This window comes from Varanus komodoensis, unplaced genomic scaffold (assembly GCF_004798865.1).
Source record: "Varanus komodoensis strain SLA01 unplaced genomic scaffold, ASM479886v1 scaffold12, whole genome shotgun sequence".
NCBI classification, from domain to species: Eukaryota; Metazoa; Chordata; class Lepidosauria; order Squamata; family Varanidae; genus Varanus; species Varanus komodoensis.
Window position 1 is genome coordinate 11568427 of NW_025335349.1, and position 14739 is coordinate 11583165.

General features: G+C 40.8%; 1 protein-coding gene across 2 annotated transcripts in view; it reads right to left on the reverse strand.

Annotated features, from left to right (window-relative positions):
* The window catches only part of UBE3D (ubiquitin protein ligase E3D), a 75652-nt gene that overhangs the window by 41919 nt on the left and 18994 nt on the right, over positions 1 to 14739 (reverse strand). For both annotated transcript variants that reach the window (XM_044422111.1, XM_044422110.1), the window contains exon 8: positions 12985 to 13154. In XM_044422111.1, the coding sequence (XP_044278046.1) occupies positions 12985 to 13154 (170 nt within the window). The remainder of the gene's footprint in view (positions 1 to 12984; positions 13155 to 14739) is intronic.

Below are 14739 nucleotides of genomic sequence, written 5' to 3' on the forward strand. Positions count from 1 at the left end.
GTTTAATAAAACAAAAGAAAATCACCACTACAAATGCGTCAACTTTGGTGGAAAATAAGGTAACACTGACTTTATGAAATGCACCTCTTTTAAAGATGCTTGTAGCCCAATGGGATTCCAAAGAACAACGCAGTATGATGCATTTTCTCCCCTTCACCTGCCAACCACAAGCCTTCTGTTCCAAGACAATTACTTCCCACTGTGTGTGCTCTCAAATAAATCTTTCCAAGTCACCAAAATAAAATCACAGATAGCCTTGGGAGAAGTCCCCAAATTAGCATTTAGGCAATACCTTTATTAGAACAAACCAAACTGTGGCAGGATAGTCAGCAAGTCCCCCCTGAACTATTTTTCAGGATGGATGTTAAATAAACAAGCCAAAAGCAGTGAGGGGGAACCAAGGCGCTCTGAAAGAAACATACCATCCTGGTTTGTATTTACAAGCTCTTAAGACTGTATGTGGGCATTGATATGCATATTGCATGCACAGATTCTGCTTGGTGCAAAACAGATTCAGGTTTCTCCAAGACCTACTGGGCCAAATTAAGCCCTTCCTGAATTTTTAAAGGAAATATAACATCCAGCTGCTACTCCAAACTGCTTTCAATGCTAAGATACCACCTTTGCTCCTTGAAGGCAGAGGTCAGAAATAAAGAGGGATAGCAGAAACAGTCCTTGTATTAGCAGAGCTGGAAATCAATCTCAGACAAGAATTAGGTAAAACATTTTCAATGTGCAGCCAGAAGTGCTTTGCTCACTACTTTGTAACCCTTTAGATTATTATAAATGTAACATTTCATTCTTCCTAATAAATCACAAACTAGTTTACAGATAAAAGTATATTAGTTGGCTTAATAAAGGTATTGGTTCGCAGTTACTTCTCCACTTTAGCAAAGAGTGATATACTAAATTTCAGGACATTTGGAAACAATTCTTCTTGAGGTTTCATTAACATTTATACAGCATAGTAAGAGGAGGAAAACATATTAACTTGGCAGCATCATGAAATGTCATTATTGTTGTATAAGTGGGAACATCACAGGAATGAGGTGACAGCACAGCGAAGTTTAAAAGGTGTGATAGTTCAGCAAACTAGGCCATGAATAGAGCAAAACCTCAGACCAAAGAAGCTTAACTAAATCCAGTAGGCATTTAGGAATAATATCATCATAACTCACAGAAGATTTCATTAGGTAATTTTGTGTGGTTTGTGATTACACCATAATTTTAAACATTCCAGTAGTTGGTTCTGTATTGTGAATATTCTGAAATTCTAGAGACAAGGACTGTGTTAAATTGTGAGAAGTTTCATGTTAAAAATGTTCCCAATTCATAGCTGCCAATCACACTGAGATTTTATGCAATTCACATCCTGCATCTTGTAAGCCAACCCTTTCCAAAACAAAGAATCTTAATCACCATACCTGGAGTGGGGAACTTGCTGGACTACAACTTCCATCAGCCTCAGTCAGCCTAGCCAATACTAAGGATTCACTGGAGTTATGGTCTTCCAGATGTTGTTGGATTGCAAGTTGGTCAGCTATTTTATAATCTGTAGCTTCTGGCACAAATTTGATTCAGACATCACATCAAAACATACCGTATGTTTTGCTCTGTAAGACGCACTTTCCCCCCCTCAAAAGTATGGGGAAATGTCTGTGTGTCTTATAGAGTGAATACGTGTGTGCAGTAAGTCTGTCAGATGTGCAGCTCATGGGGAAGTGATGGGGAATGTGCCTGTGATTATGTGCCCATTTGATTCAGAATATTTTTCTTCTTGTTTTCCTCCTCTAAAAACTAGGTGCGTCTTATGGTCAGGCGCATCTTATAGAGCGAAAAATACGGCAGTTTCTTTAGAAGGCAAAACCTAAGCTCACCTTCTGAACAGCCAAACCTTAATTTAGAGCTATGCATATTTTTTCATTTTCCATCTACACAGCAATACGTTTTTATGATAAAGCTAGCTCAAGAAAGGTAGCAATTAACATAACCCATAGTCTATAGGCTTACAGTTCAAACTAGTTTCTAGTTCTGTCTGGATGGATGATCACAATCCAGACTCTCACTGTACCATACTAAACCAGATCTGGCCCCTTCCAACACGCCTGGGGGGTGAGAGGTGTGTTGGGGAAGGCTGAAATAGGGGAAAAAGAATAATATTTATATCACTTCTATGCTCCTTGCTGTGGGTGTGGAGGGAGAAAGATATTCCTCAGTGGGTTTATCTATTTTAGCAACACAGTAAGATGGCCTTTTCAAGACTTCTCATGTGTCCAGTGTGGCTTTCTTGAGGGGTACTAGCCTTTTCCAATACCCTATGCTGTTTGAGCATAATGGGGGTAATTCTTCTTTATGTGCCTCACTTTCTACTTATCAAAACTCATTATTTCCTGGAAGAAAAGGCAGTTTGTTTCTTCTAAAGATCTCTAATCTAGAGAAATAACCTAAGCATTCTGGGATACGTTGTCACAGTTAACACTTATCTTGGAAAAATACTTTTAGCAGAGTAGAAGAAAAAAAACTCTTGTCGCCTTGATTCGTGAAACTCTGTCAAATCTTATTTACTCCTAAAACAACAGACCAGCTTCTAAAAAAGGAGCTTTACTTTACCTAGCTAAATGTAGAAAAAATTTTTTTTATTTAATAAGAGCTTAAGATAAATAATCCCAAATCCCAGTGGGCCTTGTTAAAGCCACCTCATAAAATTTTTACACTTGCATACAAGTTTGGAGAAGAAAAAATGTCGACCAAGCAGTTTGAGCTCAGGCTGACTAATGCAGCCTTAGGGAAGAGACTGTCGAAATTCATGTGCCTAGCTATTTGAAATGGATGTAAAGCAGCCAATTATGAATTAATCATTGCAGGCTGTGGCTAATGATAGATTATTTTCAGACATCATAATCTCATTTTCAAGTAAACAAAATTACAAAGGCAAATATCCAACTATCAGGGAGCTTTGCACACAGCTAATGAAAACAGCAATCACTTTTTCCCCTCTTCTTTGAGGCATTAAGCTCTAGGTTTCACAAACTGACAAGCATAAATCTGTGCTCCTCCCATCGTGTCACATTTAGCCCAGTGATTGTGGGTAAGAAGATGCAAAAGGACAAGCTTTTGCTACATGTAGGGTGTCCATCAATTTAACTTTCAAAGTTTGAACAAATCCAGGTTGTAGGAGGATGCCTGGGTGAATGCTGATTCATAAACCCTACGGGTAGAGAACTAGCACATCAGGGGAAAAGTTTCAGCACCAATATTGCTGTAGATGACAGTAATTGCCCTTGAAAAGCATCCAGTTCAAGATGCCCGGTTCAAGTGTTAACTGGAACTATTATTGTTTCCCTCAACCTCCTTCTCATCATTATTATAGCTCACCTATTCTCAGGGTTTGTGCCACAGGCATATTATGCCACTGTAAAAGTACTTCACTGTAATTTCAGGGCTCAGCTATCAATTACTGTCTTCACAATCTACTACTATCTTTATTGACTTTCAATTAATTTTAGGGTTAGCATTAAAGACCTAATTGGCCTGGAGCTATACAAAGTAACTGAAAGCTTTCTCTCACATGCTCAGCAACTGAAATCTTCCTCAAATGCCCACCTTAAAAGGTTTAGAAAAATGGCCTTTTCAGTGGGTACACTCAGACTGTAGAACTTGTTAGGCAAAGTTAGTCATATTTCTTAAAATTTTAATGGCATCTGATGGCCTTTTGTATGGTATCTGTTCCCACCCCTTTAATTGGATAAATGTTTTATATATTTTACATAATAATACAAATTAGTATTATTTTTATCAGCTACTTTTTATTTTGTAATTTTAGGGGATTGTTACTGTAGAAATTATAATACATTTCCTAGTAATAAATAATTCCCCAAACCTTTTCAGCTTGATCAAGGATTATGGCCAAATTTCAATGTTAATCTGAAACACAGAACCCAAAGACAAACATGTATAATTTTGGATTGCAGTGAGGGCCTGGTCTGCCATATAGTTATTTTATTTATTAAATTAAATAACTGTAATTATTTTATAGTTTTTAATATGAACTCAAAGTGGCTTACATCATTCTCCTCCTGCTGCTCTCAATCTTATCTCCAGAACAACAATGCTATGAACTGGTTGGGCTGAGAGTCTTTGACTGGCTCAAGGTCACCCAGTTGGCCCCATGGCCAAACGGGGACTAGAACCCAGATCACCTGAATCCAGTTCATGCTCTTAACCACAGCATCTCTCTCTCTGCCTCCCACCCTCTGTCTCTCTATGTAGGATAAAACATCCCAGACAAGGGCACACATTCAGATGACATAAAGACCTACAACTCCCAGCATGCCCCAGCCAGCAAAGTTACAGGTTATTATTCTGACTAAACTTGCATAGGATTGTGCCTTAACTTTTAACTGTCCTTGTGTAATTTGACAGCACTTTTGTCTGACAGTATAATCATTATATTCTAAGTCTGTTCTTGTTGGCAGAGTATTTGCAATGAAAGTTTAAATGATTTTGATTTCTATGGGATTTATTATCCCACTGATACCCAAGAGATGTCCTGTCTTGCAGTTCCTACTAATGATGCAAGAGCACTTCTGACAATATAAAAAGGGGATTTGGCCAAAACATGACTTGTGCTGCTTTCTGTAATGTAGAAGACAAGCAGAATAAAGAGTATCAGAACTCTCATTAATATATCTTATTCTGCCTTTTGAATACATAATGTTTCTGGAGATCAGTAATGACTTTCAATGGATTAAGAACTTGATATGTGAAATCCTATGTAATACATTTCCAAATTAGAAAAGTGCTTACTAATTGCTGCGAGATTTACAAACACCAAGAAAACAAAAAGCCCACACTCCCTTTCTAATAAGTTCTCTCAATAAAATGAGCAATAAATGTAACATTTGTCATTAAGTTTTATGCTATGTAGAGTTGCAAATGAGTTTTTGGAAGCATGTTCATCATGGCTAAAACTTTTGCAATGAAAAAGAAAACTCTATTGGGTCGCTTCCTTCATAACGTGGATACAAAATGCTCACATGACAGGGAACTATAAACCACCTTTCTATAAACTAGGAGGTTGTCACCGTTTGAAGCTATCCATGCACTTGCCTGAGATGGGATCTCCTTGTCCATTGCGGCTTTTACAGGAGAACTCCATGGTGCTTAACCCTATCCTCAAAGTACATTTACCATCATGGATAGTTCCAGTAAAGCACAAAATTTAAGCTGCAATGGAGAACGAGCCCCACCAACACTGCAGTCATATGTACATACCCTGGATATTGCTCCTCAGGCTCCAAAGGCTTATTTCCCCCTCAAAGGGTACCCCCAGAGGAAGGGTAGAAACTACACCAGCCTTTTATTCAGGTTCAGAAAGATTTCTCACAAGACTACCACAAACAAGAAGAATCTGTAGAATCTAAAATATTATTATTGCCTTCCATTTATATCCTGTACTTTTTCCTCTTGCATGGAACATCCTGTGAGGTAGGTTCAGCTGAGAGGGAGTGACTGAACCAAAGTCATCTTGCAAGCCTCAGGGCTGAATGAGGACTAGAACCCTGATCTCCCAGATCCCTAGTCCAACACTGTAACCACCACACCACTTATGTGGTAGGGGAAGTGGCGCACTCTTACACTTTTTAGTAAAGGATCATGGCCATAATGGTAATAAGAGATATATCAAAGGTATACTTTGCCTACTGCTGAAATAGCTCTCATTGCTGTGCTGTCAAATCTAGCCAGGTAAGAGTGGGATGACTTAGTGACCCCTTTTGGAAATCTTTTTGTCCCTATAAACAAACCAAAGCAAACAAAAATGTTTGGGGTTTTTTAAAGGAAACTTTTTATTATTATTACTTTTGCCCTGCTTTCCCGACTGGCTGGGTCAATCGCAGAAGCTTTGCTTTTTCACCCACATGAGTGCCACCTGCTTTAATGACATCAGCATGGAACCAAGTAAGATTGACTAAGTAGCATCTTGACATCATTGTGCTTACTATGTGTTGCCTCATTGCCTGGGGAAAGAGATCCCTCAGAATGAGAAAGGAAAGAGATCCCTCAGAATGAGAAGAACGAGCAAACTTGACTAAGCCAAGAAATAGGCTGAAGTCAAATGCTGCAAGTTTAGCAGGCATGAACTGGACAACCAGCTAAATGGAGAACTGCCACTCTGAGCAGGATACCAATGACACTGATAAATAAGGTTTAAAAACAGGGCCAGTCTTATTCTTACATACAGTCCCATGCCAAAGAATGTTCAAACTACAGCACCATTGCACTCATTTCACACGCTAGCAAAGTGATGCTCAAAATCCTACAAGCTAGGCTCCAGGAGTATGTGGACCAAGAACTACCAGAAGTACTGGCAGGATTTCGAAGAGGGGGAGGAACTAGAGATTGCCAACATACGCTGGATCATGGAGAAAGCTAGGGAGTTCCAGAAAAACATCTACTTCTGCTTCATTGATTATGCTACAGCCTTTGATTGTGTAGATCACACCAACAGCCTTTGATTGTGCAGATCATTGTGTGGCAAGTTCTTAAAGAGATGGGAGTACCAGACCATCTTATTTGACTCTTGAGAAACCTGTATGTGGGTCAAGGAGCAACAGTGAGAACTGGACACGGAACCACTGATCGGTTCAAAATTGAGAAAGGAGTTCAGCAAGGCTGTGTACTGTTGCCCTGCCTATTTAACTTATATGCAGAGCACATCATGAAAAAGGTGGGGCTGGATGAATCACCAGTTGGAATTAAGATTGCTGGGAGAAATATCAACAACCTCAGATATGCAGATGATACCACTCTAATGGCAGAAAGTGAAGAGGAACTAAAGAGCCTCTTGATGAGGATAAAGGAGGAGCATGCAGAAGTTGGCTTGAAACTCAACATTAAGAAAACTAAGATCATGGCATCTGGTCCTATCACTTCCTGGCAAATAGATGGGGAAGAAATGGAGGTAGTAACAGATTTTATTTTCCTGGGCTCCAAGATCACCACAGACGGTGACTGCAGCCTAGAAATTAAAAGATGCTTGCTCCTGGGGAGGAAAGCTATGGCAAATCTAGACAGCATACTAAAAAGCAGAGACATCACCCTGCCAACAAAAGTGCGTATAGTCAAGGCTATGGCTTTCCCAGCTGCAATGTATGGCTGTGAAAGCTGGACCATAAGGAAGGCTGAGTGCCAAAGGATTGAGGCCTTTGAACTGTGGTGCTGGAGGAGACTCCTGCGAGTCCCTTGGACCGCAAGGCGATCAAACTGGTCAGTCCTAGAGGAGATCAACCCTGACTGCTCTTTAGAAGGCCAGATCCTGAAGATGAAACTCAAATTGGCCACCTAATGAGAAGGAAGGACTCCCTGGAGAAGAGCCTAATGCTGGGAACAATAGATGGCAAAAGAAGAAGGGGACGGCAGAGGATGAGGTGGCTGGATGGAGTCACTGAAGCAGTCGGTGAGAGCTTGAGTGGACTCCGGGGGATGGTGGAGGACAGGAAGGTCTGGAGGAATGTTGTCCGTGGGGTCGCGATGGGTCGGACACGACTTCACAACTAACAACAACAGTCCCATGAGCAGCTTCGAGTCCAAAAGAAACTGCATGCGTACAAGTGAGTGTGCTGCACTTCTTCCTATCAGTAGGGTCTGCTAAGTCAACACAACAAAAAAACCTGAAGAGAAAAACACAAGCTGGAGAAAGGCAACTAGGGACAAGGTCCACTTTTGTGTTTCAAATGTAATGTTGGAGAGTTAAATTAGCTCTACTCCATTTTAAAGCTGTCACTCTGACTCTCTATTTGTGCTCTCTTGGAATTTTGTCCTTGTTTAAGCCATAGAAACTCTGTTATAGGAGAGCCTATAAAGTGAAGTCTATAGCAATAAAAGAGCATGTGTGTCCATCACTGCCATAGGGCCAAGATCACAAAACCAGACAGATGAATCTTGACAGGCACACTAAGGGGACTTGGGGACATGCACCTTGGGATTTTGTTTTTAAAGCACCTGCATTTTATTTATTTATTTATTTATTAATTAAACACTTTTCTATCCTGTCCCCCACTAGGGTCTCAGGACGGCTTTATGAATAATCAACTCAGTCTGAACTCAGGGGAGTGTAGTAAGAGAAAATATAGAGGTAAACACCTGAGCAGAGGTGGAGGTCCATGCTCAGTTAAGGAACCTTGCAGCTACAACATCCCTAACAGACAGGAGTCCATCTTCTGTATAAATACATCCAGCAAAGAGGTTCCCTCCAGCTCCTGAAGCTGTCTGTTCCACTTTCAAATAACTCTTATTATGCATTTATTTATTCTATACCCTACCCCTTGAGCCCAAAATGGCAAACATTGCAGGATTCCATTAGGAATCCTTTTTTTTTTTTTTTAACCATTCTGCCAAAATGCGTTTTCTTTCAATTTCCACCTACTCTGGTACTGTCCTCCACAGAAAACAAGCTTGTTCCATCTTCCAAGTGACAGGCTGTTAGATATTTGAAAGTACCCATCACATATCCTTTTAATCTTCAATATGCTGAACATATCTGGCTCTTTCAGCTGTTCCTCATAGAACACATCAACCTGCACCTCTTCAGCTACATTTCAGGCTAAACAGTTTGTTTCGCCACATATGTCAGCCCATGTCACAGTCTAATCACTCAGATGAACAAAACAAAACATCCTCTTGGTTCTCCTAAGCATTAGGAGAAATGTCCATTAGGCTAAAAATACAAAGGAGGCAAAAAGTTCCTCGGTTATATATTCTTCATAGACCCCTCAAGCAGCCTTCTCCAACCTGGTGCCCTCCCCCACCCCAAGTGATAGAGTGACTTGGAGTTGCTGGGAATTGTAATCCAACATAACTGATGTAGAAGTAGGAAATATTTCAGGCCTTTAATATTTTTTCTGATCAGCGTGACCAGCTGAATGTAGATTACATGTATGCGTTGAGAAGGCCATTAGAAAACTCAGGATACAGTAAATCACACCTATCTGTGATAACCTACGATGTAATCTCACATTTTGTTTTGATGGAAAATGGAATCTGTGCCTGTTGTAAATCAACATCAAAGCAACAAAATAAGTATGTGTTATTGGAGCATCTCTGAATGTTGTAATTTACATATGCAGTAATTGGAAAGGTTTCTATTTCTCTCGGTTTATATAAGCAAAGGGCATTTATGTGTAGGGGAGAGACACTTGTTGCTGTCCAGGACAATTTGACTGCTTCCACTCCCCCCGCTGCAATCGCTGGTGTGCTTGCTTTGTAAACCCACTCACTTGGATAAATATAAACAAAGAGTGAAGTTTTTTTCCCTACCACACTAGAGAGCACCAGGCTGGTGAAGGATGCTCCAGCTCCAGTGTGTGTTCCTAAAGTAACAAAAAGATCAGGAAAATCCTTGCCCAGGCATGGAGTGGTGATAAAAAAAAGAAAAGGGGATGGGGGAAGGGAAAGTTACAAAGCAATCCTGCCAGCCATCAGCAAATTTAAAGACATTCTCTACTACATCTGTTGCTTTGAGAAGTACAAAAAGGATTAGCATGTAAATTGGTTCTTTACCACATTAAGGGTGATACACAATATTTTTTCCAAGTCAGAGAATGCAAACATGCTAAATTAAACGGAGAACAAGGCAAGGAAAATTAAAACCCAGTGAAACTAAGCCCAGTCCCAGCAGTATGGATACTTTTATTGATGTGCAACTCTCTTTTTAACAAGGAGTCTTCCAAATATGACTTTTAACATGCTGTCATCTTATCTAGTTAGTGGAATTTTTTTTTGACTGTTCATACAACATGGTTAGTGCCCTGTTATCTTCTGGTGTTTTTATCCCCACCTTTCTATTATTATCTTAGAGCAGGAAAATCTGTTTGTTATATTTTAGTGCACCATAATCCCAAGAATACACTGATGCTGCCTGATCTCAGGACCATGCAGTGCTTCGTGAAGATCTGGGTGTGTCAGGTGCAAGCACTTTTTCTGGTCTATCCAGTCCAGCACTCCATTCACATAAAAGCAGCCAGCTGTCCACAAGATCCTTCAAGCAAGACCTTTGCCCGCCCCAGCGGCTTGGCAACTGGTGTTTTTGCAGGCATGCCACCTGCAGAAATATACTGCAACCACCAGCTTGAAGTAGTTACTGCCAGTAGCTCAGGAGAAGCATTTCAACCTTTTAGACTGGGAGAATACCTATGCAAAAGCTATGGAACAACCAAAATATCAGGGGATGGAGTCCTCTAGAGACCCTCATAGAACGAAACTGGGATGCCTGACGTCCTGCACCATGAACTGATAAGGCTGAAACTCAAAACAGAAATAATTGAAGGCTTTCAAGTTGAGAGCTCATCCAAATACTAGTACATGTTTGTTGTGATGGGGTGTGGGTGTTTAGCATCAGAAATGGCACAGGTTTCTAAATACAGTCCTATGGTCAAGATGACCTTTCCCTCTTGACCAGTTCCATGTTGAATTTATTAGATTTCTCTGTCATAGCACTAAAAATGCACTGCAAACATGTAGAAACTACTGCCTATACAATTGTATGATTGTATATGGATGGATCCATATTCAGCTATGGATTCTTGAGTTACATATACTTAGTACAGTTTAAGATTCAACCCCTGTCCATGGCTGTGCACATCTCCTGGCAAATGCAGAAGTGGGGGTGTGCATGCCATGACTGTGCTCTCAACACACAAGAGGAGAGCAGACTTGAAGATAGCACAATGGGTACAAATCACAAAGTGGAGTAAGGGAATCGATTAGAAAAGGCAAAAGTGCCGTGCTGATCCATGCCTATTGAGGAGGCTTGCAGCTTCTTCCTTTGAGGTTCAAGGGAAGCTTTAAACTTACCAGCCAGGCAGATTCCCATTCTCTGTTCAGCTTAGAGGGTGTCAGTTGCACTTTGCCAGTAACAAAAAAGCAGAGCTCCGTGGGTGTCATACAGAGAAGTTCTGCTATGTTTCTGTGCGAACGACAGAAAGCAATTGCAGCCGGAGTTCTTACTGGTTTCAGGAAAGGAATGGTTGCATTTTTGTTGCTTACATTTTGTAAAGGAAACTTAATTCACAGAAGTGCTTTGTTAGGCCCAGAGGATTGGCATAATACTAAAGAGCAATTTAATTCTTTAAAGATTAAAATAAAACCATAGTTTGAAGTGCTAGTTTGCCAGGAGAAAAGGAGCTATCTGAAGTTTTGGCTGGGTTCACACAACTAGGGAAGGCAACTAGGGAAGCCACCCTTCATGAGCCTGTGGCTGTGCTAGGTGTGGGTTGCTGTTTTGTTAAACTCACAAAGGCAAGCAGCAGGTGTGGTTTCTGAATCACCAAGAACTCTAAAACAAGCCATGGGTTACCAGGTGGTTTGGAAGCCGCCCTGCCACCCACCTGTTGGGTTTCGACAACATGGCAACCCACGCTCAGCAGTGGTAAGTACGGAACTGAGGTGGCATGTGATGGCATACATGAGGCAGGAAAAGGAAACCACCATGGCTTCTTTTCCTTCACCACTCACATGAAGCAGGCCTCTGTGTCGATGGAAGGTGTGCCTTCAAATTCTAAACACCACAAATGGAACGGGCAACAGCATGTTGCAATATCTAACTCCAGCTCTTGAAAGAACACTTGTTCAGCTCCCTAACCAGCCTGGAATAGCAACTCTGATATGCCATTTAAAGTTTTTGTGTGTATTGTGGGGGGGGTGCACTTTCAGCAAGGGAGAAGGGAAGTATGAGCCATTTTCCCTTCTATCTCCAAGGCATTCCCCTGGTATGCCATGGAAAGTACATGGATCCTGGTTGGTACTGTCCACCAATCCTCATCCCCACACGTTGAAAGATGCATATTTTAAGTGAGTTGGGTCAATATCTTCTCACTATCACAGTTCTGTCTGAATCCTGAGCTCTAATAGATGACCTCTCACCAAATGAATCTACTCAGGATTTCAGCTGATGCCAAGCCCAGCACTCTGGTCCTTCACTGACTCGGTTTCATTTGCAGAGTTAGGGCCTTTTCTGCAGTGGCCCCCAGACCATGGAGCTCTCTCTTTGGGGAATTCTGGCAAGCCCCTCTGTCTAGGAATTTTAAACACAAGTTGGAAACCCTGGGAGGGCTCCTCATGATTGTGCTTGCAAACTACTATAATTTTCTCTGAACCTTACTATTCTTATTATGTGATACTGTATGGTTTTACATTTTTCTAAACTGTCCTATAAAGTTTTCCTTAAAGATGGTATATAACTATATGGCAGAAAATCTTTCTCCATACCCTAACGCTTCAGTTCACAGAGGACAAAATGTTTTTTTTCTTTAATAATTTAGGAATTTCTGCATACTAGGGAGTCTCTTGAATATACAAACATCAGTTCCTTTGGGTGGATGGTCCCATTCCATTCCTAAACATCAGTATCAGCAACCTAAGTTTATTATCAGAGGGAATGAGGCCTCCTATTAAGCAGAGTGAGACGGGTGCAGGATCAGGTGTGAAATGATTACTGTGCTTTTGCTGCTGTGGAAGAAATGTTGGTGACATTTTCTGCATCAAAATAGCATGGTTGGCCTTTGATACTCTGACTGGGAAGGGCAGGCAGGGGGCACTCCTGCCCCTCCATTTCAAGCAGCAAGATGTATTCAGCTGACCCTGCATGCACCCCTGAAACATGCACGCTGCAGACAATTTCTTACGACCTCATAGTGTCCACAGAAGGCCAAAGAAAGGCAGAGTCAAGAAACTAATAGGTAGAAAAGAAAACCAGTAGTTTAGTAGTTCTGTCATCAGTGAAAGATACTATATAATCATGCTGTTATCATGTTTGCAAAACATTAACAGGGCAGTGATAAACTTTCCTTTCTTTCCTTTTTTTTGTTAGATGAAACAAAATATTTCACTGACTTGAACAGAGGATGAACTGTAGCAATTCCATTTCACATTAAAGCAATACAGCAACTCCAGTATTTTATAGAAGATACATGTACTGTGGGAACTTACTCCTTATTTCTGTTTTTAATGCACGGATGGTAAAGAACCTTAATAGCTTTCCAAATCTCTGATGACCTTGAATCAGATGATGTAGTCGACTCAAGTAATGTAAAAACATTACTGGATTCCAAATTTCCTGCAGATTCCATCAACAGTGTATCAGAATTCAGCAGCCACACCTGTCAATAGCAGACAATTCTTCAAATTGCATTTAAAAAGGAAAACAGGATCCTCCCCATTTAATCTCTTCCTAGTTTACTGTTTTACATGCATAGATGGGAGGGAGAACACTTATATAACCGAACATATAGAGAAGTGAATCTTTGAAGTCCAGGAGCCCCAAGATTATGACTTTCAAGCTATACTTCTGCAGGTCTACCAAGTCCCACCAGATTCTATGAGCGTTCTTTCTGGTTGTGTACTTAGAACTGCAGCCTTAGATCCCCAGTCTAGTGAACTACCCATGCAAACCAATAGACTGTCTACTAAAAGCCAAATTTTTACAAATCCATGGTGTTTTATAGCAAATGGGAAAGAAATTCTGGCCCTTCAGGTGAAGTGGGGTTGCCATAGTAATAGAATAACATGTTAAAATTTCTAACAGAATGTACTTACAGTGCAATCCTAAACATGTCTCAAGCCTTTACAGACTAAGGGTTGTGTCCATCTATTAGTGGAATGGACACTGTTGGGATAATGAATACTCCCTGAACAATATATAATCCCTGAACAATCTTCCACAGAACGAGTGGAGATAAAGTGCAGGTGATGCAGGAGAGGAGGAAATGAAAAGAAACTCCCGCATTACAGAATCTCACTCACCTACAATAGCTCACAAAGTAGAATCCTATACGCAGTTACTTAGAGATAAGGGTCACCGCCAGGTTAATGTGTACAGAATAACATTCTAAAACTGTGAACATTGGTAAAATTAAGGTATGCCTGCTTAGCAAAGGTGACACACTAAAGATATCAATAGTGATGGCTGAGAATTTTATTTTGTCTTTAGAAAGCAACTTAACCACAATTTCTTCATGAAGGAGATGGAAAGAACTTTTAGCATCATGACTGTAGCAGAAAGTGAAGCTAACAAATTTGTCCTTACTGGACCCTGCCTAGATCAGTCTTCCTAACACGGTGACTTTCAGCAGCTTAGGACTACAATTCTTATCAGCCCCAGCCAGCATACCCAAAGGTCATAGATGAGGGTAACTGAAGTCCAAAATTGCTACAGACCACCAGATTGGGGAAGGCTACCTTTGCTCTTAAAAGTCTGGCTTTTTCATACTTTCATTTATCACATATATTCATTTACCACATATATATCCTGCCTTTCTGACACTTGCAAAGAACCCGGGGTAGCCCACGTGGTCCTCCTTGTCTCCATTTCATCCTCGCAGCAACACTGTGAAGTAGGTTAGGCAGAGAGTGGGTAAGCGGCATGAGAACCTGGATCTCCTGGGTGCTGGTCCAGCATTCTAGCTACTACCAAACCATTCTGGCACACCACTGTGGTTTGTGGAGCTGAATTAGAGTTGCCACGTCTCTCTTCTGACAGCCCTGTCCTGCCACTTTCACAGTTGCTGAATGACATACAGATACAGCACAGCTCTGTCCAGGGTGAGAACTGATGTACCCTCTCAATTTGGCTAGTGTAGAGGGGTGAGAATCACTTCTAACAGGAACTTACAAAATTCACTAATTTCTTCATAAATGGGAAAAAGAATCTCAAGTTTAAAAACTCCACACAGGAAAAAGCAAAAC